Source organism: Alexandromys fortis, unplaced genomic scaffold (genome assembly GCF_014885135.2).
Source record: "Alexandromys fortis isolate MF-2015 unplaced genomic scaffold, M_Fortis_MF-2015_v1.1 scaffold_97, whole genome shotgun sequence".
In the NCBI taxonomy this organism is placed as follows: Eukaryota; Metazoa; Chordata; class Mammalia; order Rodentia; family Cricetidae; genus Alexandromys; species Alexandromys fortis.
In genome coordinates, this window is record NW_026067981.1 from 3,191,735 (window position 1) to 3,217,516 (window position 25,782).

Consider the following 25,782-nt stretch of genomic DNA (forward strand, 5'->3'; position numbering starts at 1 on the left):
TGGGATGGAAGGGAATACACACTGCCAAGATGGTCCTTCCTAGGTGTTTCTGAGAGGACTGGAGCAGCTGGCCTGGATCCTCTTGTGAGGTGATTTCTCCAGGGAGTTTTCTTGATTTACATGTTTCTCGCATATTCCTAGAATTCCACCTTAAAATGAGCTGGATGCAAGCGAGGCCAATTTCTCAGTGTGGAAAAGCTTTTGCTTGAGCAATGACACACTGCAGTTGGATGCAGTTCGCACACATCTGGAAGCCACATGTCAGTGGCGGCTGTATAAAAGTCAGCCCCGACAGCTTAGGGTGACTTTTTTTTTTTTTTTGCCAAAAGTCGGGCGGCATGGACCTCACTCTTCTGTGGGTGCTTCTGCCTCTGGTAACCACAGCCTGGGGCCAGTATGGGGACTACGGGTACCCATACCAGCAGTACCACGAGTATAGTGATGATGGCTGGGTGAATCTGAACCGGCAAGGCTTCAGCTACCAGTGCCCCCACGGCCAAGTGGTGGTAGCTGTGAGGAGCATCTTCAGCAAGAAGGAAGGCTCTGACCGACAATGGAACTATGCCTGCATGCCCACACCCCAAAGCCTCGGGGAGCCCACGGAGTGCTGGTGGGAGGAGATCAACAGAGCTGGCATGGAATGGTAAGGAGCAGCCAGTGCACTTGGGATAGGACGGTAGTGCTTGTCCTCCAGGGAGAAATTTGGTCCTCGAGGGTTAGCATTGCTCTACGCCTGGGCATAGCCTAAACTTACTGTTGCATGCTCTCGTGGGCAGGGCTGGTACAACGTAGAAGACATTGTGGGGTGAAAAACCAGAGCGGGGTACATCCATGGAAGATGGACTCCTCTGTGGTTATACTCCTTCAAAGGCCATCCCTGGGCTTAGTGTGGCTTGCGGGTCAGGCGTGTGTCTGTAGAATATTTATCAAACCGAAAAAAATTGAAATTTCTTAAGGAACTTATAGTAAGTGAGTGTCGCTGTGACATTGGAATGATGTTTCCGTTTGGTAATGGTTTATTGTTTTCCAAAAACATTTACTCCAGAAGAGTCAAGAAAAAAAAAAACAGCTGGGTCCTCAGCACATAAGAGTCTTAAATATTGATTCAGAGCAAGTGATTGGGCAGAAGGGTCTGAGACATAGAAGCAGAGGGGAGTAAAGTCAAACAGCTCTCTGCTGCTTTGTGGAAAGAGAGCTGTGAAGTTTTAGTACTAAGATTTCTCTGTGTGTTTCTAGCCTTCTCCTCCTATTCTCTCCCCTCCTCTCACAATTTAAAGTGGCCTCTATCGCCAGGATACAGTTTTCCAAAGGTTTTTTAGAGGTGCTCTCCTGCCATCTGCCCTTTACCCTAATCAAGGAGGATTAGGTCCTAATCAATGGAGGAGAATCGGTCCCAGCTTGTGCTTCTTGTGTGACAGTCCCAGCCCTGGTATTTGATGAGAAACTGGCCTCAACAGCCAGTGTTGGCTAGACCAGTCACTCACAGCTGTCTGAATACAGCCCTAACTTTAGGGCTTGGGGAGAGGGTGGAGACTGACCCTGAGAGAGTCAGGCTGAGGGAAGAGGTAGCCCGAAGGCTGCCATATATGCTGTCTGCCCAGCAAGACAACCGTGAGCGGGGCTCCTGCAAGGCACTGGTGGAGTGGAGGACTGGAAGGGGTCAATGTAAAACCTTAGTAGTGACAATACCACCACCCTTCCTGAAAAAAATGGCTCAGGTTAGTGCAGCAGCTGGACGGAAGGGGGCGTCTGTAAAAACAGTCTCATTTATTGAGAGCTTCGACCACTCATCACACCAAACTTAACACAATTATCTCATTTAATGTTTAAAACAAGCCTATAAATCATGCTGTGGGTATCCAAACTCTGGTCGAGAGATAAGGTGGTTTTCCTCAGCTAGAAAGACAAGCCTTGGATCCAGGAAGTCTCGGCTTTAAAGAACATATCCTGAGCCTGCTGCCTCCACCTCAGGTGGAGTCTTGTCAGCAGAGCTTGGGGCCCAGAACCACAGGCAAGCTGGTTTGTCATCCTGGGAGAAGGTGGGATCTCCAAGACCCCAGCAGAGGCCCAGCCCTGGTGAGGAAGGTATCAGTTTGTTTTCAGCTCCTGAGGAGAGGACCTGCCAGCTCGAAGAGACAGCAATTACAGGAGCAGGTGCAGACCAAGGCCACCTGGGCAGGCTTTGTTAGGCCATCCCCACATAGCCTCTCTGTCTCTGGCAAACAGATTTAATGATCCAAAACCCCTTCAGACACAGAAATGCCTCAGAGACCAAGCTTGCCTTGAGGACAGATACCAGTGTCTCTTAGCAGCCCGGCTCATTGCTTGGCTTCAAGGGTGGAAATGACCTAGTTGCAAATGTCTGTCCAAGCCACCCATCTCAGGGGACCATCATGTAAATGGATCCTCTTTCTAACCCGGTTGTTAGAGCACAGAAGAACAGTGCTTAGTGAATATTGCTCAACCCAAAACAGGAGAGGCCTGCTCTAAGGCAGGGCTGGTGTTTTGGTTCTGATGCTAATGACAAAAAGCAATGTGACTTTAGCCCCTCAGGTGTCTCTCTGCTGCCTCCTTCTGAGGATGAACCCCCAGACAGGTTCCACCAAGCAGCTGCTCACGTCTGAGTGTGCTTGGCTTGTGCTTGCAGTCCCTTGATCTCTGTGTTCACCCAACTAAGGAGAGAAGCTAAATGCTGTCTAGTTTGAAATGTGGCCATTTGCGGTTGCTTTACCATGACCTCCCAAACTATTTGAAGAGAGGCAAAAACAAACAAACAAAAGAACTCATTTTGTTTGTTTGTTTTATCTATGGGGGACCAGTGTGAAGTTGACAGTGTCTCTCTCCTCCTCTTCCTGTGCGTTTTTGGTGTTTGGACTCTATGTCTCTCCTCCTCTTCCTGTGCGTTTTTGGTGTTTGGACTCTAAGCTCTCCGCTTTTCTCCTTCCACTCCGTTGTCTTCTTCTCCACCTCTCCACCAATCACAGGGCTAGAAAGTCAGGACCGTGCAAAATAGCTTCTCCATCACATGTTCCAGATGCCCCAGAACTGGTACCAATTACGCCCCAGGCACTTTCTCCTAGACGATCATGACTTTATGATCAGACTCCAGTCTCAGTGAAAAATTTGGAAGGAAGGAAATTGCTCACAGGCTGGGGAGCAATTACGTGTCGCCCCACCCCCACCCCCTGCTGGCTGCAGGCTGTTACTCTGTTCTGGGGAGGCGTTGTCAGTGAGTTTTCTGCAATTTGGCTGTCTTGTGTAAGTAAATTAGCTTTCAGGTTTATTTTAAGAGGGATAAACACAAACTTGACAAGACACAGGATCTGCTGAAGAGAACTTGCTAATGGGAAGCCATCTTTACAGGGCGCTGCTCTCAGAGCTGAGTGCGGCTACTTATGGTGTCTATGCGGAAAGCCGCTGCTTCGAATAGGGCATTCCAAAACAGGGTGTCTGTTTCTACCAGTGAAATTTCCAGGAGGCCTTACCTCGTCCTCCATGACTACGTTTACCTGGAGGTGGGGGTATCAGGGTGTTCTCTGGGGGTTCCTTTGATTTTGGATGGTGTATACTATAGGATGACCAAGTCTCATGAGGAGGGAGATGAAACCGGAAGTTGTAGTGAACTTGAGCTGTCCAAGGGTGAAAGGTCCTCTGAGCTAGGATTCTCCACACCCCGCAGCTGTATTGTCCCTTAGGCATTCAGCTCCTTCTGCAAGGGTGAGAGGAGAGAGAAGTATAAGGCATGATGCTTCTAGGAGAAGAAGAAGAAGGGAATTCAAAACTAAATCTGCATTGAAAACAAACATCTAGGGCTTTCACATCCTGCGTAAGGGCAGTCAATAGCAATTTAGTGGCTATGGAATTTGACAAAACTTATTCTGGGCACTTATTCCAGGTTTATGTGAAGTCTGTAAGTGAAAGAAGAGTGTTGTATTATAGTATGCCATTTCTGCTCCCCGTGCTTCAGAGAATCTGCAGGGACATTTTTAAAGCATCTGTTTTATTAGAGCTGAACTTTCAACTTAATTAATCAATGACAATCCACATAAGTGAAAGGAGAAGGAGAGACAACTATTCCACAGGGCTATGTCAGCATCGGTGTAAGTCAGGAACTTTGGTTTCCACAATCTGCAGTGTGCTATGCTGCGCAGAGCCGAGCAATCATTCCAGCTCATGGTGCTCATGTGTTCAAATGCACAACGCTCACTTCCACTAAATCAATGTCCTTCATCCTCTACACCCTCGGTATGTTGTTTCCCGAATATACTTACTGCTAGATCTGTATTTCCTTATTATTTCTTTCCCTCATTAAAGTTTTGTGAACTTAGAAATTTTGTCTTTTTCACTTCTGTGTTCCCAGTACCTAGAATAATGCTATCACATAGCAGGCCCCCAATACATACGCACTGAAAGATCAAATCATTCTAGTTGGTGCTTGAGGCAGCCTGAATCACAGGCAGTACCTCCACCACCCTCAACGAAGATTTTCTCTGGGGCAAACCATTTTGCTTATGTCTTTGATTTCTGGTATTTCCAAATTTATAAGGCAGTGTCCAGCATTTTGTTTTGGCTTTCTGTATCCACTAACATGCAGGGTGGTCTTTTAAGGTTCCCAAGAATCTCTAAAGCATGTATAGAGCATGGTTGACACGCACTCTTTTCACAAGATGGCTCATTATTAGATTTATAGTCTCCTATAATTTTGTTTCAGTAAACTAAAACATTTCATAGTAAACTCTTTGTTTCAAAGGCATAAGGACTAAGCGTTATATAATATCATGGCTTGACTCTTAGGTCAATAAAATGACATTAATGGGAAAACTGATGAAATCATAATAATTTCTAGAGTTTAGGGTTCAGTTAATATTATATCTCAGTATTTAGAAACATGCTCGAGTTATGTGAGGTTACTCTGGAGAAGCTTGGTGAAGGACAGACGTGAATCTTATCTTTAAACCTAAGCTTATTTCAAAGTGAAAAGCTAAAAGCTAAGAATTCAGGCTTGACTTGTTTGATGGGAAATTCAAAGTTAAACAGAATGTAACAGTATCCAAGAATCCCAAGACTAGAAGGGGTGTGAAGAGAATGTAGAACCTTACACCACCGATTAGAAATGAAAGCTCAGAGTCAAGCAACTGAAAAGCCAATGACGTCATCACACTAAGCAAAAGTTGGATGACCCATGCCCTAATTTGCGTGGTGTTGGAGCTTACAGCCTTTACCATTTGTGCATCTGTTAGCCCATTAGTTGTTGTTATTATAAACTTTGCTAGACTGTGAGAATATGAAGATTAGTAGCATAAATCCGTGTCCTTGAATTCCTCACAGTCCAGTCTTGTTTGGTCTCCACAACAGTATCGGGAATGCTCAGTGGAAACTGAGACTCACTGAGACAAATCACACACAGTTGGTAAGTTACAAAACAGGGGTGGCAGGACACGTGGCTTTTGGAGCGTGTAATTCAGTTGACTCTAGGAATAGTAAATGCACAGCTTTAAGCATCTTGACTACTTATCACAGTGTAATAGCTATTGAGGGTGGCATTAGACCAACAGGTTAAAAAGTATTCTAATAACTGATGATCATGAACCCCCACAGCTAATTCCATCTGCTATTCTTGCACAGAACATCTCATGAAATAACGTGGATCTCTTCAGAGGCTCTTTGAGTAGTCCCTTCTGACTGCTTTTCTATGATGGATCTTTCCATCTGACAGGTTATTTATGCTTCATACCCAGTAGACAGTCTAGCAGGCCTTAAACATGGAGTCAGGAAGCAGAACTCATATCCAGGAACAGCAGGAAGAGCAGACTATATACAGCTGGGCATTATTTACAAAGACCACGGCCCCTATGGTTTGCTCTGTCATGCTCATCCTCACATTGTGAGTACATACCCTGACCAAGGTCCAGTTCTGGAAGGAACAATTTCACACCATCAAACTCACAACAGGTCTGCACTCCCAAACTATGAAGACAATTTACTGAAGTTGGGAAGGAGCACCATTGTTTGGCTACCGTTCTTCAAATGTTCTGGGAGCTAGAGGCATGTAGGGTGCAATTGCTCTTCACAGGGAAGCTTTATCTGAGGTGGCACGCTTCTCACAAGGTCATGGGCTGGCTGTCAGCAAAGAGACAAGGCAAACTTTTAAAACCTACCACTGTGGGAACTCTTCCTTGTAGGGATCTGAGTACACAAAACACAGTGGTGAATAAAAACACACCTCAGATGGGGAGTAAAAGGTTCTGTTATGGAGGAAGGTGGTTGCTTAATGATGACAAAACAGGTAATCACATAGAGTGCCAGTGTGCTCTTTCTTGTCTCTTTGAAGACCTTAGGGTTGGACCATGACTCTTAGAGCTTATATTGGTTTCCTCATACCCATATACCTATACTGATAAGAAATTGAGATGGCTAGAGCCACCTAAAAGACACACAATGTTGCTTTTATATCACACTATGAAAACAGTAATCCATGGCACACGTAGAAGGCCATAGTGACTACACTCTTGAGGTATAAAGGGCTAGATAATCAAAAGCCATCTGTCTCAATTTACATATTGGGTTTCATTATTGATCTCACAGAGCTGAGTTCTCTACCCTGAACTTCTTGCCATTCCTGAGAAACATGGTTGAGCAAACATCCCACCTACCTATCAATTTCTTTCTTATCACAGTGCACACTGGTTAAAATGGAGCAGTAATAAATTGTCGAATGGTTGAATGGATAAAAGTGTATGTTTGAATATGCATGTGCATAAATGTACACATAAATGATAAATGAATGAAAAGGACAGATGTATGAGTTAATTTCCAGAGATGAAAAAGAATATGTCACTGAGATGCCTCAGTATTACAGTTCACCAAGGTCTCCCTCAGTAGTCAGCATAGGGAACTCATTACCCCCTTTTCATATCCTCTAGAAACTTAGTTTTGTTTGGAAAATAAGGTTAATATACCAGCCTTTGTACTATGTACCATCAGCCACTGTCTCCTGTTTCACATGAGAAGCCATAGATTGATGGTCCAGGTGCCTAGAAAACTGAAGGACATGGAAGTAGCTGAAGACCTGATTTGGAGGGGCTTGTACTATGATTTGAGTATATTCACTAAAGTTCATATATTGTAAGCTTGATCCTTGAATTCATGTGTAGATGACATTTGGATGTATGTCCTTTGAAAGGTAATAGGAAACAGGTAAGGACCCCATGATGGAATTAGCTGCTTCATAAGCAGGGAAAGAAAGACCCAAACTGGCACATTTCTCTGTCGTGACCTGTGATGCCCTTCACCATGTTCCGATGCAGTAAGTAGGTCTTCACCACATGCCAGCACTAGGCTCTAGGACTTCCCCACCCTCGGAACTGTGCGCTAAACCAACCCCTACTCTTATTCTGGTAATCAGTTAGAATAACAAAAAAGAGCATGTGGAAATTTACCAAAAACTACAAAAGCTTTCGCTGCATAAGCGAGGAAGCTCCACAGCCAGGAGGAAAAGGTAACATCATCCCAGCAGAAAGTGTGTGATTAGGGGAAAGGATGGGAAGAGGTGCTGGAGATGGAATGAAAGGGAAGAAACCTTACTATTCTTCACTAAGGAAGATGCCTTAAAGATGAGAGGGGTTGGCACCAAGACCAGTCCTATAGGCAGAAGAAGGTACAACTTCCCTCTAGCGAAGGACCAGAGTGGGGGGCTAACTGTAATGGAGGAATCAGGACTGATAGGGCAGGAAAGGGGCCCTTGGAGACAGTTTGAACTCGGTCTGTGGATTTTCTGTGGGGATATTTTTTATGTCTCTGGCACCTCTGTAGGTTCTGGATGGGGGAGTTCAGATACTCACTTCTAAGATGGTAGAAAGATTTCTGGATATATAGGGAAAATGCTAACTATGATCCTAGACTTCCCATTAGGTTCCCCTGGAGAGTCACTGTATCTATCTATATTTTGTGTGTTTTGCTGGGAGACAGTGAAATGTTTATTTGGAGCTCAACAATTCATCTTCATTCTGTGTCAGCTTTCTAGTTTAAATTCAAGTAAAACAGCTTATAGCATCCTGATTTGTAAAATTCATAAATATCTTTTCATCTAACTGTATATTTATGGAGAGTCATCAGGCGCCAAGTCTCCCAAACTTCCTTCCACTGAAAGTTGCTGAGTCATTTGAGCTTTAATGATGAGCATGTAGTTTCTGCTCTACAACATCTGTCCTTTGCGTCAAACAGAACAACTCGTTAGGGATGTGGATCAGGGAGAGAGTGTGTCACTGTGTCAGGAAGGTCTGAGGAAGGGGGTCTACATCTATCATTCCCCTGATGTTCTCTTATCTTCAGGTACCAGACTTGTTCCAACAACGGACTGGTGGCTGGATTCCAGAGCCGATACTTCGAGTCAGTGCTGGATCGGGAATGGCAATTTTACTGCTGTCGTTACAGCAAGAGATGTCCATATTCCTGCTGGTGAGTCTGGGAGCTAAGCTGTAGTAGGAGCTGCGGGCCTGCTTTTTGTCCAGCCTGGTTCCTGCATGGCTAGCTTTAAACCAGAAATAACAACACACAAACTTTTCTTTTCAACACTGCTTGGCCCATTATATCTAACCTCTTCTTGGCTGACTCTTGCACCTTACTAGCCCATTTCTAATAATGTGTGTAGCACCCCAAGGTGTGCTTACTGGGAAGATTCTAGCCTACGTCCATCCTGGGTTGGAGCTGAATCGTGTCTGCCCTGGAGAGGGGAGCATGGCCTCTGTCTGAGGCGTCTTACCTCACTTCCTCTTCCTCCCAGCATTCTGTTCTGTTTACTCCACCCACCTATGTTCTAAGCTATGAGGCCAAGCAGTTTCTTTATTACTTAACCAATGAAATCAACAGATTGATATATGATACTCCCACATCACTAAGCCTCATCCCTCATAGCTCCTGGGGGTGGTGGGAGCCTATGATGATTTGGTCCTTCAAATAAGTCCAAGGTATCACAAACCAGCTTGATAAGAAGCAGCTAGAATGAATATATAAGAGAATGAATGGCTGAGGAACACTCTCGTACTGGAAAGGGTTATCCAACCCAACATTCTCGTACCCTTCTTTTACCATAAGAAAGAAAGAACAATGCAGGAAGGCAGTGACTGGCCAATCGCCCAGCTGTTGAAGGCTGCTGACTCCTGCCCATGCCTTTTCCTTCTGCCATGCGTACTTCACCACACATTCAGGTCTGTTTGGGATCCATATTCCTGCAGCACCTCCAGGAGTAACCAAGTCTCTCATGGAGCACAGTCTGATAGAGAGTTGGAGACAAAAAGCAATAGCAGCAACAACAAGGTGATGCTAGTGTTTCCTGAGTCACCTGGCAGCCACAGTCTGTGATGTCCTATGTCCTTCTCTCTCCCTGAACTGAAGCCAGGTGTTTCCTGACCTTGCCTTCCAATTGTCTAGGAAAGTACATGTACATGTGCTACCCCACTAACTCACACCCGGCGTTAACAACAGAACTCAGCCCAAATTCTTGGTCCACAAACAATCCAGGCATTTAAACCTTCAACATTTGAAGCTCGGCTCACGCAAGTGATTTGTCTCTCTATAGTCGGATGCTTGGGAGGGCAGCCTTGAGGGATCTGTTTGCTCTCTGCAATTGCAGTGCTACTTCAAAGTGCCCCAGATGTGCACGATGTCTCTAGAGACCCACAACCCCACCACCCCCCCCCCCAAAAAAAAAAACTTAACACTTTCCCTCTTACTGTAATGACAGTGAACTCAGGGCTCAAAATCAGCCAGTGTCTGAAGCAGCATGATAGAGCAGAAACCTCTAGCTCCAGCAAACTTCTTACTCCACCCCAGCAGGTGTGTGCCAAGGGCTGCTGACTCAGCAGGGGCAGATCCTGAGCTGAAGACAAAAAAATCTGCATGCTGTACCGGGCCCAAGGAGGGTTGGTAAAGGAAGGGGAATCCTTAGCTGCAGCCTCTGCTCCACGCCCCACTGAAACTGCCCTATCTTTGGAAAGTCACGTTTGCTTCTCTGGAAACCTCAGGGCACCACTGAAAATGATGAAATGGTGGTGATGTTTGTTTACTGTTTCCATTTAAAAAAAAACAATGAAAATGACAGTTTGCCATCTGGAAGGAAAGCATACTTACCAGTTTATTCAAAAGTGTATGAAGAATGTCCGGAGTCTTCAGACTCTCCAAGGACACCCGATGGCATGCTTCTCAGAACCCCTGAAATGAAGGTTAAAGTTCAAAACCCTGAAAGATCTTTGAGGTTGTGATGAGTCCTCACACTGTAATCACTCCAGAGGCATTCCAGGTTCCAGTCTGCAAGGAGGATTTGGGTTCTAAAGCAGCAAGGGAGACTAGGGATGAACCAATCCCCACTTCCTATCTGCCAAGAGAATGGCTCTTTCGACACTGCAGTGAGCATCCTTTGTAGCAAGGCATTCTAAGCCAGTCAAAAGGAGAATAATGTATCTAAATAAACAAGTGAAAAGAGTCATCAGCCTAGTGATGTATTTACCACATTCACAAGACTGTTATTTTTATTTTCAGTTTTCAAAGGAATACATTATAGATGGTGTCAGTGTTTGACCCAAAGGAGCGTTTGCAATGTGTAGTTAAGAGGGTAGGCATCCTCAGGCAGTTGAGGCTCAGATATAGGTAGCCCTGACCCTTCACAGGTGTATAACATAATGTTATAATCTATTTATGTATGAACGCTTCTCTTCACCTAGACTTTGAGAACCTGGTATAAGAAAAAACTTTGATCTTTGTATCCAGTGTCTGTCTAGCACAGTGCTTTGATCTTAGTCTCTCTCTCTCTCTCTCTCTCTCTCTCTCTCTCTCTCTCTCTCTCTCTCCCCCTCTCTTCTGTGTCTGTGTGTGTGTGTGTACGTGTGTGCTTGCACAAGGGGGGCGGGAGAAAAGAGAGAGAGAGAAGAGAGATTGAACCCTGGTCAGAAGTTTCTTGCTTTCTTGCCGTGCTGGGGCTCCAGCATTCTAGTCAAGTGTTCCAGGTCTGTACCACATTCCCAGTCATAAATGGGTTCTTAATATCTGTCAGCTGCGGGTGCAGTTAAGTGATTCTGGGGGACGTGCGGAGGAAGGTAATTTTTTTTTTCCAGAAAAATAGGTTGTTGTTTTTAACTTAAGTAGATTTTTTTTTATTCTCCATCCCCACCCTCTCACTTCTGCCTTATAAGTTCTGTGCTTATGGAGATCTCTGTGCTGATGCATGCAAAGTCATTTAAAAAGAACTTTTATTTCTGCGTGTATATGTGTGTTTGCTTGTGGATGAACATGTGTTCAGATGCAGGTGCACATGTGTGTGAATGCTAAATAACTACCTGGGATATAGCTCCTAAGGAGACATCACCTTGTTTTCTTCGAGAGTCTCTCCCTGGGACTTGGGTCCTACTGTGTTTAGTCTAGTCTGGCTGACCAATGGGCCTCAGCTATCCTATCTTGGATTCCCCAGTGCTGGGATCACTAGTGTGAGCCACTGTGCTCAGATTTTGACATGGGTTCTGGAGATGAAATGCAGGTCTCCATGCTCATGCAGGAAGCCCTTTACTCAACCTCTCTTCTCAGATCCCACATCCTTCTAGTGACATCAGGCACACCCCAGACTCTCACATTTGATCAATTATGAAGACTTTAGCCGACCCCCTAGTTTTATAGTGAGATCACAGGAGCCTGTCATTGTTACTGGCTGTGATCACACAAAGCTGGCCTGTTTTAAAGTAGTGTTCCCTCCACTTTCCCAACGGCAGGAGGGGCCATCTAAGGGACCTCTCAGGGGCAGACACTATCCAGAAACACCTGCCAAGGCCTAGCATGCCTTGCAGAAACCAGAACACATGAAAGGAGTTGGATGTGCAGAGGAGCAGGGGTTGCATTGAGTCGTTCTTTCCCAGGAAGAGGAAGAGTGATCTGGGATAGCCACAGTCCCACTGCAGTGAGAGCTTGAGGTCTCTGCCAGGATGAGTGAGAGAGCCCGCAGTGGCTGTAGCCAGTCATGGCTGCTGCCTGGGGTCCTGGACAAAGAGAACAAGAGGGAATGGGCTTAGGGCCCAAGGCTTTCAGCCATCGAGCAGATAAATGCCTGGGGCTCCCTGGCCTTATAAAGCCTGACTGACCACAGAGGTTGAGAATGGACGAAGCGACGGCTGGGACAAAGGCGAAAGCCTTGCCTTCTCAGGCCTTCTGTATTGTGTGTCAACACTTTGACACTGATTCTTGAAGCTTCTCCTGTTCACTTGGGTGCCAAAGCCTGATAAAGATCAATCCTTGTGTGCCAAGTTACACTATTGATCTAATGATGCCCCAGACTGCAGTTGTCATCTGGGTTGCTTCCCCATAAATATTACATGCCCTGTCTCTCTTTAGACAACTCCCCCTTAGATGTAGCTCATCACTTATGATACTAAGAATGTAATGACTATAAAAATATGCACAGGAACAGAGAGCCTTGATAGTTAACAATAGTCAAAATGAGATGAGCAACTTTTCTTGAACTGACATAAACATTCAGGTTTCATAAAGTTTATCCCCAAGCCTCGGTCTTCAGTGATCTTGCACTCTGCATTCCCAACCCCCAACTCCTCATTTTCCCTCACCCCACCCCAGGTCCAGATATATCACCATTGGTCAGAATCACAGGGTAAGGAGAACGACATCACAAGTCAGTTCAGAAGCAGACTCCACAAATGAGGGCTTCAGTGTGATTGACTCTACCTCGGACAGCATAGCGTCAGATCTGAGAGTTCATCTGGTGGCCTATGGAAGTGGTGCATTTTCCAGGGAGACCTCGGAGAAGGGGCCGGATGAGCATGCGCTAAACACTGTAGAAGACAGCGTATGACTCACTGTTCGAAGGGTGTCTAGACACTTCAGCGGGATCTTTAAATTGCCTGAGTCATGGTGCTGTATTATACCTTTCTAAATTGAATGAAATCCCAAGGTCATAAATTCCTACTTCTCCAGCATCTCAGCACACTGCCTGGCCCTTAATATAAAAGCTGTCAAAAGAATAGCTCCGTCCTGCAAGCCCTCAGAGCAGTCCTCACAGCGAGACTGCCACTGGCAGAGTGGCTCTTTAATAGTTGATAAAAAAAAGAGAAACCTTTCTTGTGGTCATTATTCTGCTTGATCCTCTTAATAGCCCAGCATAGTGAATTGACAACAATGTTCTACCACCCCCACAGCAAAATGCTGGTAATCTCTGCTTTGGAACCTTCTCTTACAACACTTTAATAGACTTGAATTAAATGGCAGAACGAGATACATGAAGGGATAGACCGTTCCTCCTACTTTATCTTGTTTTTATTGTTATTTGTTTTGTTTTAAAGATTTATTTTAATTTAAGTGTGTGTGTATGTGTGTGTGTGTGTGTGTGTGTGTGCATGCTTGTGCACACAAATATCCAGGCACCCATGAAATCCAGAGACCATTAGATTCCTGAGATCTGGAGTTATAGGAGGTTGTAAGTCACCCCATATGGGCTCTTGGAATTGAACTGTGGTCCTCTTCAGGAACAGTGGGAGTTCTTAAACACTGAGACATCTCTCCAGTCTCTGGGTCCGCGTTTGATGCTAACTCTATGTCTCCCTGGCTAGTCTGGAACTTATTTTGTAAATCACTATTTCCTCAAATGTTCAGCCTTAATGTCCTGCCTTAATGTTCTGGGAGTGCTGGGATTACGGGCGTGCTCCACTATAGTCAGCCTCTCCTCTACTCCTGAACGCTCTCTGCAGCACGCGTGTGAAGCTTGTCAAGTGAATGCCTGGCTTCTCTGCACTTCCAAACGTTTAGAGACTCAGAAATATTCTAGGCTAGAAAGAAAACAAATCATCACCAACTCCCAGATGCCTGTGGGATTATTTGTTTGCTGGGAACCAAGGTACTGTGCTGATTTCATCCTGAGAAGAGTCTCCTTGGATGCTGCAGCATCACTGAAACCTGGCTAGAAAGCGCATTCCTATTAGATGCAGACATGCCATTACTAATCGGTTCCCACTGGACTGGTTGAATATATAAAGGCAGTGCATATTTACTTAGATGAGAGAATCCAAATTCGTAGCCCAGTGGTCTGCAAACAACAAACACGTGTCACCAAAGGAGCCACAAGCCTCCAGAGACCTGCGCTCATCCCCTGCCCGCAAGCAGCTCCAGCTGCTGCAGGTCACAACCCAATTAGTCTGCCAACTGGGTGGGGCCATGCATCCTGGGAATGGAGGGTTTTGAATTGAGCAACTATTTTTCTCTCTAAATGTTTCCTCTTTGGATCTAAGGCTGCTTAGTAGGCTTGTTGGATGATCTATTTGGACACTGTCACCTGTTTAAGTGACCACATCACCTTTCAGCCTGGCTTGCTACGGCAGTCAGACTGAGCCTTCTCCACCACTGCCCCCACCCCTCCTTGTGTCCAGGTCATAAGGCAGAGAGCAGCTTTGCTGAATTCCTGGACATCTCTAGCCCACAACAAGATTCGGTCAGGGAGAGCATTTGTCTCCCCTCTTTCACTGTGAATGATCGAATCAAAGAGAACATTTAATTCACAGCCTGTTGTTCAGATATTAACGCCAGGCGAGGTTTGTTGGCAAGACCATTCCTGTGATGCGGTGTTCAGGAATGACCTCTTAGGCCCTCTATCTGGGAGTCTGTCACCCCACCCTGCTTGAGTGGTCTCCTGTAGCACCTTTCCCAGAGGCCTGGTGAAAGGGAAGTTTCCACACTGAATCTCCTGAGCAAGCTAGGAGCTATAATTGCAGAGATGGAGCTACCCACATCTTAAGAAAACTATCCGGAAAGCTACGTTTTAAACAAGTGCACTGTCATGCCTGCCTCGACCAGCAAGGAAGACCCAACACCAGAGCTCTTCTTGCTCTGCAATTTATTCAGGACCCTCTCTCTCTCTCTCTCTCTCTCTCTCTCTCTCTCTCTCTCTCTCTCTCTCTCTCTCTTTCTCTCTCTCTCTCTCTTTCTCTCTCTCCAGGCAAACCTCTCCCAGCCCTTAAAAAGGCACGGACCACCAACCCCTGATTGCCAGGTGGGCACTGCCCATAGGTCCACGCATATGCAAGCAGGTGATAATCATTGCATGATAACAGCATGAGTCAGGCCTTAGCCAATATTAGGAGCTGATTATCAGGTGTGGCTCCACGCAGCTCTCTACAGTGCACACTGAGTTTGGAGGTTCCTCTACTTCACTAACAACCAGCTCCCCACACTGCGCACACTCCGTCTGGCAGACACAGTTCCTCTGAGCTTGAGCAAAATCCTTTGTCCCTTTCATCAGCCATAGTGGCTGCACAGTTACTGACCCCTGTTTATGATGTCGATGTCTGTTTGCTGCCTGCATATCGGAGATGCATCCCTTGTGTTCAGACTTCAAAAAACAGAAATTTCAGGGATGTGGCTGATTGTCTAGGAGTCGGTTCATCCAATCTGTGAGCTACTTAGGACAAAGCAAACCTCTCAGTTACAGATAAGCCCACTTCCATCCACAGGATTCTAGAAGCCACTTTCCTTTCTTCATTCATTTAACCAGTCGGCGACTGAAGGTGCGTGGGTATAAAATGACTTCAATTCATAGAGTTAGGATAAGCTCCTAACAGTGAATGATTCTGTTGTTCTATCTATTGATATCTTCCCTGTGCTCGTGGAGAAACTGAGGTACAGAGCTGTCATTTTCTTCAAAGGATTGAGCTTGATTCAAAGAGGTCTCGCTAACCTCCAGATCCCTTGTTATTTGTATAGTGCACAGCTACCTGCCGCTCAATGCAGGAAGAAAGTAAGAGCACAGATCAAACAGTAGGCAAAGCTACAATCGACAGCTAATGGTGGGGGAAGGGCTTGGCTAGTGGAAGGGAAAAGTTGGAGGTGAAGCTGTCCTTGCTGATGTGCAGGCCAGGGTAGCCAGGAGATAATATGGCTGATGACAGGCAACAGTAATCAAAATGAATGTGACTGCTGACCAGCCCTTGAAGCACCAGCTGGAGGCTCACTTCCAAAACAGCAATTTGATAAAAGTTCAGGGACTTTCCTCTTCTAATTTAAGTCCCAGCCATCCCGGGAACTATGCTTCCCCTGTGTGGTGATACATATCTGAACTGTTTGAAATATAAACCCCCAAATGCCACAGAGGATAGGCATGAACACTGGATGTTTGTCATAGCCCAAGTCCCCAGATTTCAGTCTGTCTACACCAAGAAGGGCACTTATGTGACTCCGGAGGACATGGACTCTTCACGCTGTGTCTTTTTTATTTTTATTGTTTTTATACATAAGACCATTTGGGTTTTTATCATTCTGTCTTTGCAAGAATAGTTCAAACAAGTCCCGATGTAGCATGAATTAAGAACGTTAGGGCACTAACGAAGTCATCTACCCTGGAGTATCCTCCTTCCTTATTGTTGCCTGGGAAGGCTTTATGCAAGCAGCTTGGTCATGAATAGACTGTGATGTTTAGGAATGTTCCCAGTGACTTCCTGTCAGAAACTAGTATCTTCTTTGATCTAAGTGTGAAAGGTAAGCCAGTCTTGACACATCAAGTCTATACTTGTTGAGTGTCTCCTCTATCCCCTTGAAAACTAGCTCATAAAAGATATGTATGGTGTCATGGACCAGTGATGCTTTAAAGAGATCTCTCTGCCAGTCACCCTGTGACGTGGTTAATTGAGTCCATTTGCACCTGTTGACAATTTCAGTGGTTCAACTATCAAGGATGAGAAAGTCCTGTGTCAATCTTCCTTCAGTTCAAACTAACTTTTGGCTGCTCATAATTAAGGCATCATTTAATTTCTCTCCATCTTGTTCATCCCTATCTGACACGAGAAGTTGTACAAAGCTCAAGATACCATGTTCTCCAAGCTTTGGAACAAAAAGTGCGCAATAACTATTTACTGAAAGTGGTAGGAAAAATGAGCATACACACATGTGGATACACACATGCACACACATGCATATACCTACACTTAGTGATTTTTTTTAACTGAAAGAGAATATGGTCCCATCTATTGCTCAAGAGTACTTTTAAAATAAGCTTATTTCTTTAATATATTGTCCTCCCCTTTATCCTACCAAGCCTCAGGTTTAACTGATTATTTTATCTGGGCTAGAAATATGAGACAATACTCTCTGTGAGGGACTTTGCCAAAAAGCTGTCTGAAACTACACAGTAATTCATAAGAAAGCTGAAACCACACTGAATTCTCTCCCACCTTTAAGGAAGCCAAGACTATGTCCAGTAAAACATGATCATCCTGTTTCTTTGTCCTCTTTTAACTTTCTGAAAAGTGTGAACACTTTGTCTCAGTTCTAGCTCTGTAAGTTTAAAGAAGAACTATTACTAGGGTTTTTATTCATTAGGACATTGTGTGTGTATGTGTGATGCCTTTAAGAAATAAATGAGCATATAGCTATTGAACTAAAAAAAATGGAATGCTAGGCTGAGTTGAAACAGAAATTCTTGCTATCGGCGGTGTTCGGAAGGCTCACTCTACCAATGATGGGGTCCTTTTCTACTTCCGCATTTTTGGTTCCCAGCCTCCTTTACCATTATCCTAATCCAAGGTTCTGGAAGAAAGTGTGAACTCAGACTTCTGATTTTATGATGAAAACAAAACAAAACACAACTGAAAATCAAAGCTAAGCCTAACTGGGACCAAGATGGAAACATACCAGGGACACACACCTCACCCTCCCCGGGAAGTTCCAGACATTTGGAGGACAGCCGACTCTGCTACCATAGAGAGGCTTCCTAGGAAAACCTGGCCACCTGAACAAAAGACCCCACCTGGTCTCTATAAAGTGAATAATGAATCCCCACCAGAAAAAAGCGTTAGGGAACTGTTTGCCCCTCTGGAACCTAATACTCATTGGTGTTTATTTTAAATGCAAGCTTTTCTTTTCCACTTTATCCCAAATGTTTTTAACTATCCAAGTGATCTGGGAACAGAGCAAAAGGTCAATGGAAACAAGAGCCAACCAGTTTGAGTAATTGGGCAGAGCCCAATGCAATATTGCATGAGCAGAAATAAAAATGCTCGGTAACTAAGTTTTATGTGTGTGTTTAAATGCTACCTTTTAAAGTTTTAGAATATGTTCTATGAAATACAGAAAACACTCTCAAAATCCAGCTTTATTCTGCCTGTTCTCAACAGCCCCCTCTGTCTCTGGGCAAGCTGTCCTATACCTGTCCCCGAATCCTCAGACCACAAGCCAGTGGGGCTCCAAATGAGGCCCATTAGGTTCTTTGATGAAGCACTTAGCTAGATTTTTGTTGTTGTTGTTGTTAGACAAAAGAAGTGTTGTTTCAGGGTCTCTTTACAAGCACAAAAGAGATTTAAATTTTTCCCTTCATAAAATATCAAGTAAAAATACATGTAACCATTCCGGGTGAGGCTTGGTATCTAAGGAGGCCTAGTGATGATGTCTTCAAAGAAGACAAAGTATAGAAGAGAGTGAGCCATGCAGGCCAGGGAATGACTAAGAAGAACCCAAAGAGAGAGTTTAGATTTCTAAGTCCCACTTCCCCTGGGCTGACCTTGGTCTTGCCATACCTAAGCACTCCTTGTAGACCTTCCTATCAACCCTTCTGATTTGTAAACAGGGATCTTGTGAAAATCCTTACAGTCTTGAGAGAGAGGCCATTAACCACAGAAAGGGAGATCATCCTATCTTCAATACTCAATGGCCTGGCAAACCCAAATCAAGTGGGATTACTGACACTCACAAATGAGCTGCTTCCTGAGCAGCTCTGGGGATATAGATGGAATTCAGGAGTGGGAGTGCATGTGTGTAATCTTGGCCCTTGAGAGGTAAAGGCAGAAGCATGAAAAGTTGAAAGCTATCCTAGCTACATAGTGAGCTCAAGGTCTGGTAGGCTACGTGAGACCTGTCTCAGAAAAGACATGTAGTCTTTGTTTTCATTTTTGTTTTGATTTTTCTTTATGAGAACCAGAGGAGTCTAAATTTGTTCCAGGATTGATTCGATCTTTGAGAATAAAAGATGAAGAATAAGAAAAGGGAGTGGAGGTGCCAATGCTGGTGGAAAATAGTATTTAATGATTGACTACCTGCCTTATGTAATTATATTACACATACTTTCACTAGCTGCAGTGAAAATGTACAAGAGAACTTTCATTTTAATAGACCAGGAAACCAATTAAATTACTCTCCAAAAGCCATTTATTTATTCAGAAAATATTTGCCAAGAAGCAGGAACTATTTGAGCTGCCAGAGAAACAATGGCCTCAGATAGAGCTGTATCTTTGCAAAGCTCACGTTTTAGCCAGCTATTTTAAACATGATTACTGTTATTAGTCATGATAAGAAATGTGTGTTGGCCAGGCAGTGGTGGCACATGCTTTTAATCCCAGCACTCGGGAGGCAGAGTTAGAGGTAGGTTCGAGGCCAGCCTGGTCTACAAGAGCTAGTTCCAGGACAGGCTTCAAAGCTACAGAGAAACCTTGTTTCCAAAAACAAAGCAAAACAAAATAACAACAAAAGAAATGTGTGTTAAACTGTCACACACTATCTGCACATAAGTGCATATATACACATGAATAAAGTTTTCACACATAGACTATTGCAGGCAATGCACCATGTGACCTGACACTTTCTGTTCTGTCGCATTCTTTTTGAAGCTGATATATTAGTTATTTTTCTCATTGCTGTGGCAAAGGCAACAAAAGGAAGGAAAGGCTTATTTTTTTTTTTTTTTTGCTCACAGTGCCGGGGTACAGTCCATCATGGCAGAGAAGTCATGGCAGCTGGAGATAGAGGCAGCTCCAGAATGTATCCAGTCAGGAAACAAAGAGGGATTAATACTGATGAATTGCTCCCATTACTTTATTTAGTTCAAGAGCCCAGCCCATGGGATGGCACCATCTACATTTAGGGTTGGTCTTCCTACTCAGTTAACCCAATCTAGAAATTTCCCTTACAGACAAGCCCAGAGATTTGTCTCCACAGTGGCTCTAGACCCTTTTTGGTTGACAATCAATAGAAAGCATTAGAGAGCTAACCATAATCAGTTCAACTGATTTTATGATCTAATAATGAGTCAGGCATGATCCAATGTGAAACAGGCTGACTTGAACAGAATGGAAATAATTCAGCATGCCTTCAGAGACTGGGAGCCTTCTGCGCGTGTTCCAGTTATAGTTGCTGCTACTGCATGTGCTGAGTGCACAGGACAATGGTTAGGGAAAGGCAGATGAGAAACGGAAGAAGATGCCTATCATTTGGGCTTGGCAGAAACCATCTAACTCCAGTTCCGATTGCCCAAGATCTTCCCTCTCTCCTTCATGTGAGCCCTCCATTTGCTCCAACCCTTTGTTCTCTCCACACAGGCTGACAACAGAATACCCAGGCCACTATGGGGAAGAAATAGACATGATTTCCTATAACTATGACTACTACATCCGGGGAGCAACAACCACTTTCTCTGCGGTGGAAAGGTGAGGAGGGTCACCCCTTTTCCAGCAGGCTCAGGGCTAGAGATGCCAGGATCCTGACTGTGGGTATTTTTACTCGCTGACCTCCATACTCTAGTTTCCTACTTAGTCAAGGATTAACTGTGGGTTTGGTTAGGTAGCAGGAGCCAGTGAGAAGTGAGAGTCCTCAGGATCTGCCTCACAAGGCAGAGTGACCTTTCCAAGGAGGACAGATACCAGCCTACTCCACAGCAGAGTCTGGAACTTGATAGACATCGGCATCCCTTGATGGTCTGAGCAATCCCTATACTGGGCTTCAGAAAGTGTTTGGCACAACAAGAACAGGTTAGAACAGTTGAAAGTGTTGGGCCCTTTCTAGTCCTGTGCCTTGCTGTGTGCTCCCTGCTTAGAATTGTAGAAAGGGAGAAAGAGAAGAAGAGGAGGGGATTGGCCAGGAAGAACACACAAAATTCATTGTCTTGGTATGCTCAGTCTGTTAGAGCAAAACACCAGAGACTGGACCATTTATAAAAACCAGAAATCTATTCCTCACAGTCCCAGAGTCTGGGGAATATGGGATCAAAGAAGAAACAGATATATGGTAAGGACTGCTCTTTGCTTCAAAGATGGGACCTTTCGCTGGGTCCCCATACAGCAGATGGACAAGACAGTTGCACTGAACCTATTTATGAAAGCACTAATAGCAGTCACAAGGGCAGCATCTTTTTGACATATCCAGCCCCCACAACCCTTACCTCTTAGTACTACTTAGTACTATGACTACATTGGACACTTGTTTACCTCACACAGATGTTGTGGCAGACATTAACATGTGGACTATGTGATCTAACTAATCACATCCAGAAATGAAAAAAAGGAGTAACTCAATCCATGATGAAGTGGGAATCTTTCATGAATGAAAAGATTTGAGTAACTCAAAAAAAACAACACCAACCTGCATTCCCAGCCCACTCCCACTTCTCCCGTTATTCTTTTGTGGTCCTCTCTCAAATACACCCAAACCATAAGAAAACAAAATTCAAAATTCCTGTAGATATGATGTTCATGTAGACCTTGTGGTTAGTTCTCTATTACCATAAAAAAGTATAGAGAAATTCAAACCTTAAGGGTTGATGTGACTACTTTTAATCAGGTGATAATGATGTCACACAAAAATGAATTCCAGAAAGATCACCCACTCGGGTTTTGTAAACCTAATAGAGCTGACAGCAAAATCTCATTAGCTAACAGACTATGAGCAATTTGAGTGCCGTTTATCTTTTGTGTCTATGCTTTTGAGTGCAGTTACATCTCAGTTAGCTGCTGTTAACTTATTTAATGTGGATTGTAACTTTTAAAAATACAAAATAGCTTTGGAAAAGCACATTGTATGTCACAGGCTCCACAAACAGAGATTCTTGTTTCCCCACCAGAGAACACCTTAGTTCTCATATGCAACTTGTTTTTGTTAGAGATAGAATTTTAACTTATTTAGTTACCCATTTCCTAACATCTACAGTTTCAAAAAGGAATGGGGCTTAGGATAAACTCACCCTACTGAGGAGTAACAATTGAGTGGTGTGCTGCACAGCAACTATATTTAAATACAGACCCAAGAACTCAAAGAGTGCGAAAATCTAATGTCATTGAACAGCAAAATGTCTGCCGAAGTTCAGAAGATAGTACCAGTGTCCAGTGCTCCTAAGGATTCCCCAGGTTAAAGAGGAAACTGGTTCTGAGTTTTCTGGTTAATAATATAGCAGGAAATGAAAACAGTAAAGAACGAATATCACCCAAAATTGGTGTGAAGTATTTTTCGGCAGTTGAAATGGCCAGTTCTTGCTGGCTTGGAAATGATTAGTCACATAAATTGTATAGACTCACTGAAGACTGAGATATGGTGGGTCTGGATTGTTTTAAAATGAATCCCTCCTCCTGCCAGATTTTAAAAAGAAGGAAGGAAGGAAGGAAGGAAGGAAGGAAGGAAGGAAGGAAGGAAGGAAGAGGGAGCATGGAGCATGCCCGTGTAATTTTGCTGCAGTTGCTAACATTCAATGGCTTGAAGGTCCACAGATTTTGTTTCTTCCTCTCTGTTCAGGGTGGTATGCTCGCCCCCACCTCCACTGGACAAATACCTTCAGAGCAAGGGCGTCCCTTCCTTGTGCAGCTCATGGAAGTTTCCTCCTGGAATAATTTCTACCCTGGGCAGAGACGATTCTTTGTTGCAGGTTCTGTCCTGCGAGTCTCTAGGTGTTAGGCCAACCCACTGTTACACCTTAAACTCTTTGAAGCCATTGACAAATATACCATGGTAGCCCCTGAGCCCCTAGTTGAAAGGTACTGTCTGGAAGGGAAAACAGAACCTGGCTGGACCCTTTGATTCTTTTAGGACAAAGTCTAAATTTCTCCCAGTATCTGTTAACTGCCTCCTAAAAGAAAAACACAAATGCTGGGCTACAAGATCTTCCTTATCTTCTTCCTGCATAGATACGCACGTCTTAGCTGTGATAATTAAATTCGCTTAGAAAACACACACAGTACCAGCTTATTAATCATCTAAAGCACGCCGTATCCCCTGTGGATGATTTTACAAGAACAAATATCAGTGCACAGCTCATTCCCCTAAGTCCTCAAAGCTGTGTGCTGGAGAACACTATCCCCAGTAGCTTTGCACAGACAAAGCTGGAAAAAGCTGGAAAAACATTCAGAATTGGGAAGCCGGTCTTGGGCTATTCACTTACCATTCCCATCCCCCGCCCAGAATAGCATGGTCATCCCCACACACTTCACATTCAGAAGCTGGATGCAGGTACCACCTGCTGTAGAGTTTAGAAGACACCAAGATAGACACCTGGAGGATGGAAAGGGGAGGAGGAGAAAGGACTGTGTTTGGAAGAAATTGGTTGGCTACGGAGCAAGTAGTCTCACACTTTATTGGGATTATGCAAAGCACACGACAGCTGTGTCCTCTGGTGGCCTTACAGTCACCTGGCATGGGAAGCAGAGTGGGATAGGAGAAAGAGCAAGATTTGAGGCCAGCACACTTGAAATCTGATATCATCACCTATCACTTGTAATCCTTTAAAGCAATCTTAGTTCACTGAGCCTGTTTCTTCACAAAACAATGAGTCATGGTGGAGATTATTGAAGGAACACATAGTCGTAGATCATCTAATGCAGGGCTGGGCACATTGGAAGCACAAAGGGCTTCACAATGACAACGGTGCCTGCCATGGTTAAATAGTACCAGACTGCGGGAGTGCTCTGCAGCGTAGTTTCTGCAAGTGGCTGAAAAAAGAACATGGTCCTAAGCTCAGCAAACACATGTACCCACACCGTTTTTCAAAACTGAGCGGTTCTATACCCTCTCAAATCCATCCCATCCCTTAAACAGGCCATTCCATTTCCAATAGGGGAGAAGAGCAGGCTTTCTCTTTCCCACTGGAAGGTGTCTTGAGTTATCACCAGCCACCTTACAAGTGCCTTCAAAGGGGAGACACAGTGCACCTCCTGTATCCCATGTCATGGAGAATACTGACTCGGTAGAAACAAAGGGTTGGCGGGACAATAGATGGCCTTTTAGGAGGAAGTCCCCCCCTCCCGCAATGAAATGGAGACCGTGCTAATAAATGCTTTTACTCTGAGCCATGAACGTGTAAATCCTGGAGGCACCTTGGAGGTTCAGCCACGAATAAGAGCCTCCCTATGGCCTATAACCAGTAAGGGGCCAATTAACCTTACAGACCCACTGGTTGCCTGGAGTGGTTATTGCAAAGTCTTCCAAGAACAAGGTGAGGCGTCCCTGCTGCTCTGAGATTTTGCCAGAGCCCCGTCGTCAAGGCTGTTTGCCCACAGCGGCTCTTTCTGCTCTCACTGACCTTCATCTGGTTCTCCTCCCACAGGGATCGCCAGTGGAAGTTCATAATGTGCCGGATGACTGACTACGACTGCGAATTTGCAAGTGTTTAGATTTGCTGCCTACAGAGGCCCGGGTGAAGGGCGAGGGGCCGGGCATCCTGAGGGGTTCCTGTTGCACAGGCTAATATCGGTTAGAACATCAGCAGTTCTTTCTTTCGCTCTCTTCCCTGAGATGGGAGCTACGGTGTCAGCTGCCTGGGACTTTCTCACCACGATTACACATATAAACAAACCCACAATTCAGCCTGGTTTCTCACTTTCAACACTTTCCATAACAACCCTCTCCAGTTGCTGCTGATGGCTTCCTTGCATACCGCATATACAGCGCCCGCGTTCTTGCTGCCTGCCGCCCAGAACACCTGCCAACGCCTTGCTGCTGTTCTGAGCATCAAATTCTGCTTAGAGTGTTTGGAGGGAGGGAGAGAGAAGGGAGGAGTTGAGATAAAGATTCTCTACAGCTAAGTCCATTTGAGTGACACCCAGAGACCTCACCTGGGGTGGAGAAGCACTCTCTGTCTTAAGGGAACTACCCACTCCCTCCTTCCGTGAGGGTCACAACATACATAGAAGTCCAAGTGAAGATCCATGTGCTCTGGGAGAGAGGGGACTTGGAGGTGAAAGGGGGATGTGGGAGGGTTTGAGGACCGAGCCGAGACGTCAGGCTGAAAGAACTTCTTCCATTCAAAGACATATGTCAACACACCCCAAAATGGAAATGAATATGAGGGCCAGGAGAACCTGTGAGAGTCGGTCTCAAGATAGAAACAATGGAAGATGAGAGAATGGGAGTCCGATTAGGAATGTGGGGAGACAAGAGTGACCAGGAGAAAAGGGATCTTGGGTCATCAGAAGCTTGGGACATGCCCCGTATTCTTAGGAAGGCTGGCATATCCCCAGGAACAACAGGAGAGCTGATGGCGCCTATCTAGACTGGTCCTGAAGGATCCACCCCCCCTTTCCCATGTAGCTTGGAAGTGAATTCTGTGGGGATGACACTGTCTTTCTCTCTCTGGTGACATCTCTTTCCTTAGCCACTTGTACCTTCTTTCTCACAATAAAAATAAATAAATAAAAGTATCAATATTCACTATCAATATCAAAGGTCATTTTGTGTCCTCTTCCCTCCTCTTTCTGTCATTCATTAGCTCATTCTGAAAATACAGCCTCATGTTGTGGTTTGGGACAAGGCTTGAAGAACATAATGATGGCCATGATGTGATGTGATTGGAGGAATCAGATAATTAAGATACCAGGTGCCAAGCGCTCATGTCACATGAGGACTGGACAAAGGATGGGACCATGTTTCTCTGACTCTGAATCTAGCTACCTTCCCCTTGATGTCTCCCAGTTGTCCATACACCACTATGTCACATGAAACTGTAGCCATAAGAAGCTCACATTCCCTTTACCTACACCACTTGCTTATTCTTTTCTTACC

General features: G+C 44.7%; 1 protein-coding gene across 1 annotated transcript; it reads left to right on the plus strand.

The window, feature by feature from the left end:
• Window positions 1–189: 189 nt before the first annotated feature.
• Window positions 190–25,431, plus strand: Dpt (dermatopontin). Its single transcript, XM_050158346.1, has 4 exons — window positions 190–643; window positions 8,332–8,457; window positions 20,343–20,450; window positions 24,329–25,431. The coding sequence occupies exons 1-4, from the start codon at window positions 339–341 to the stop codon at window positions 24,393–24,395; spliced, it is 606 nt and encodes a 201-aa protein (XP_050014303.1). The 5' UTR covers window positions 190–338; the 3' UTR covers window positions 24,396–25,431.
• Window positions 25,432–25,782: the final 351 nt, after the last annotated feature.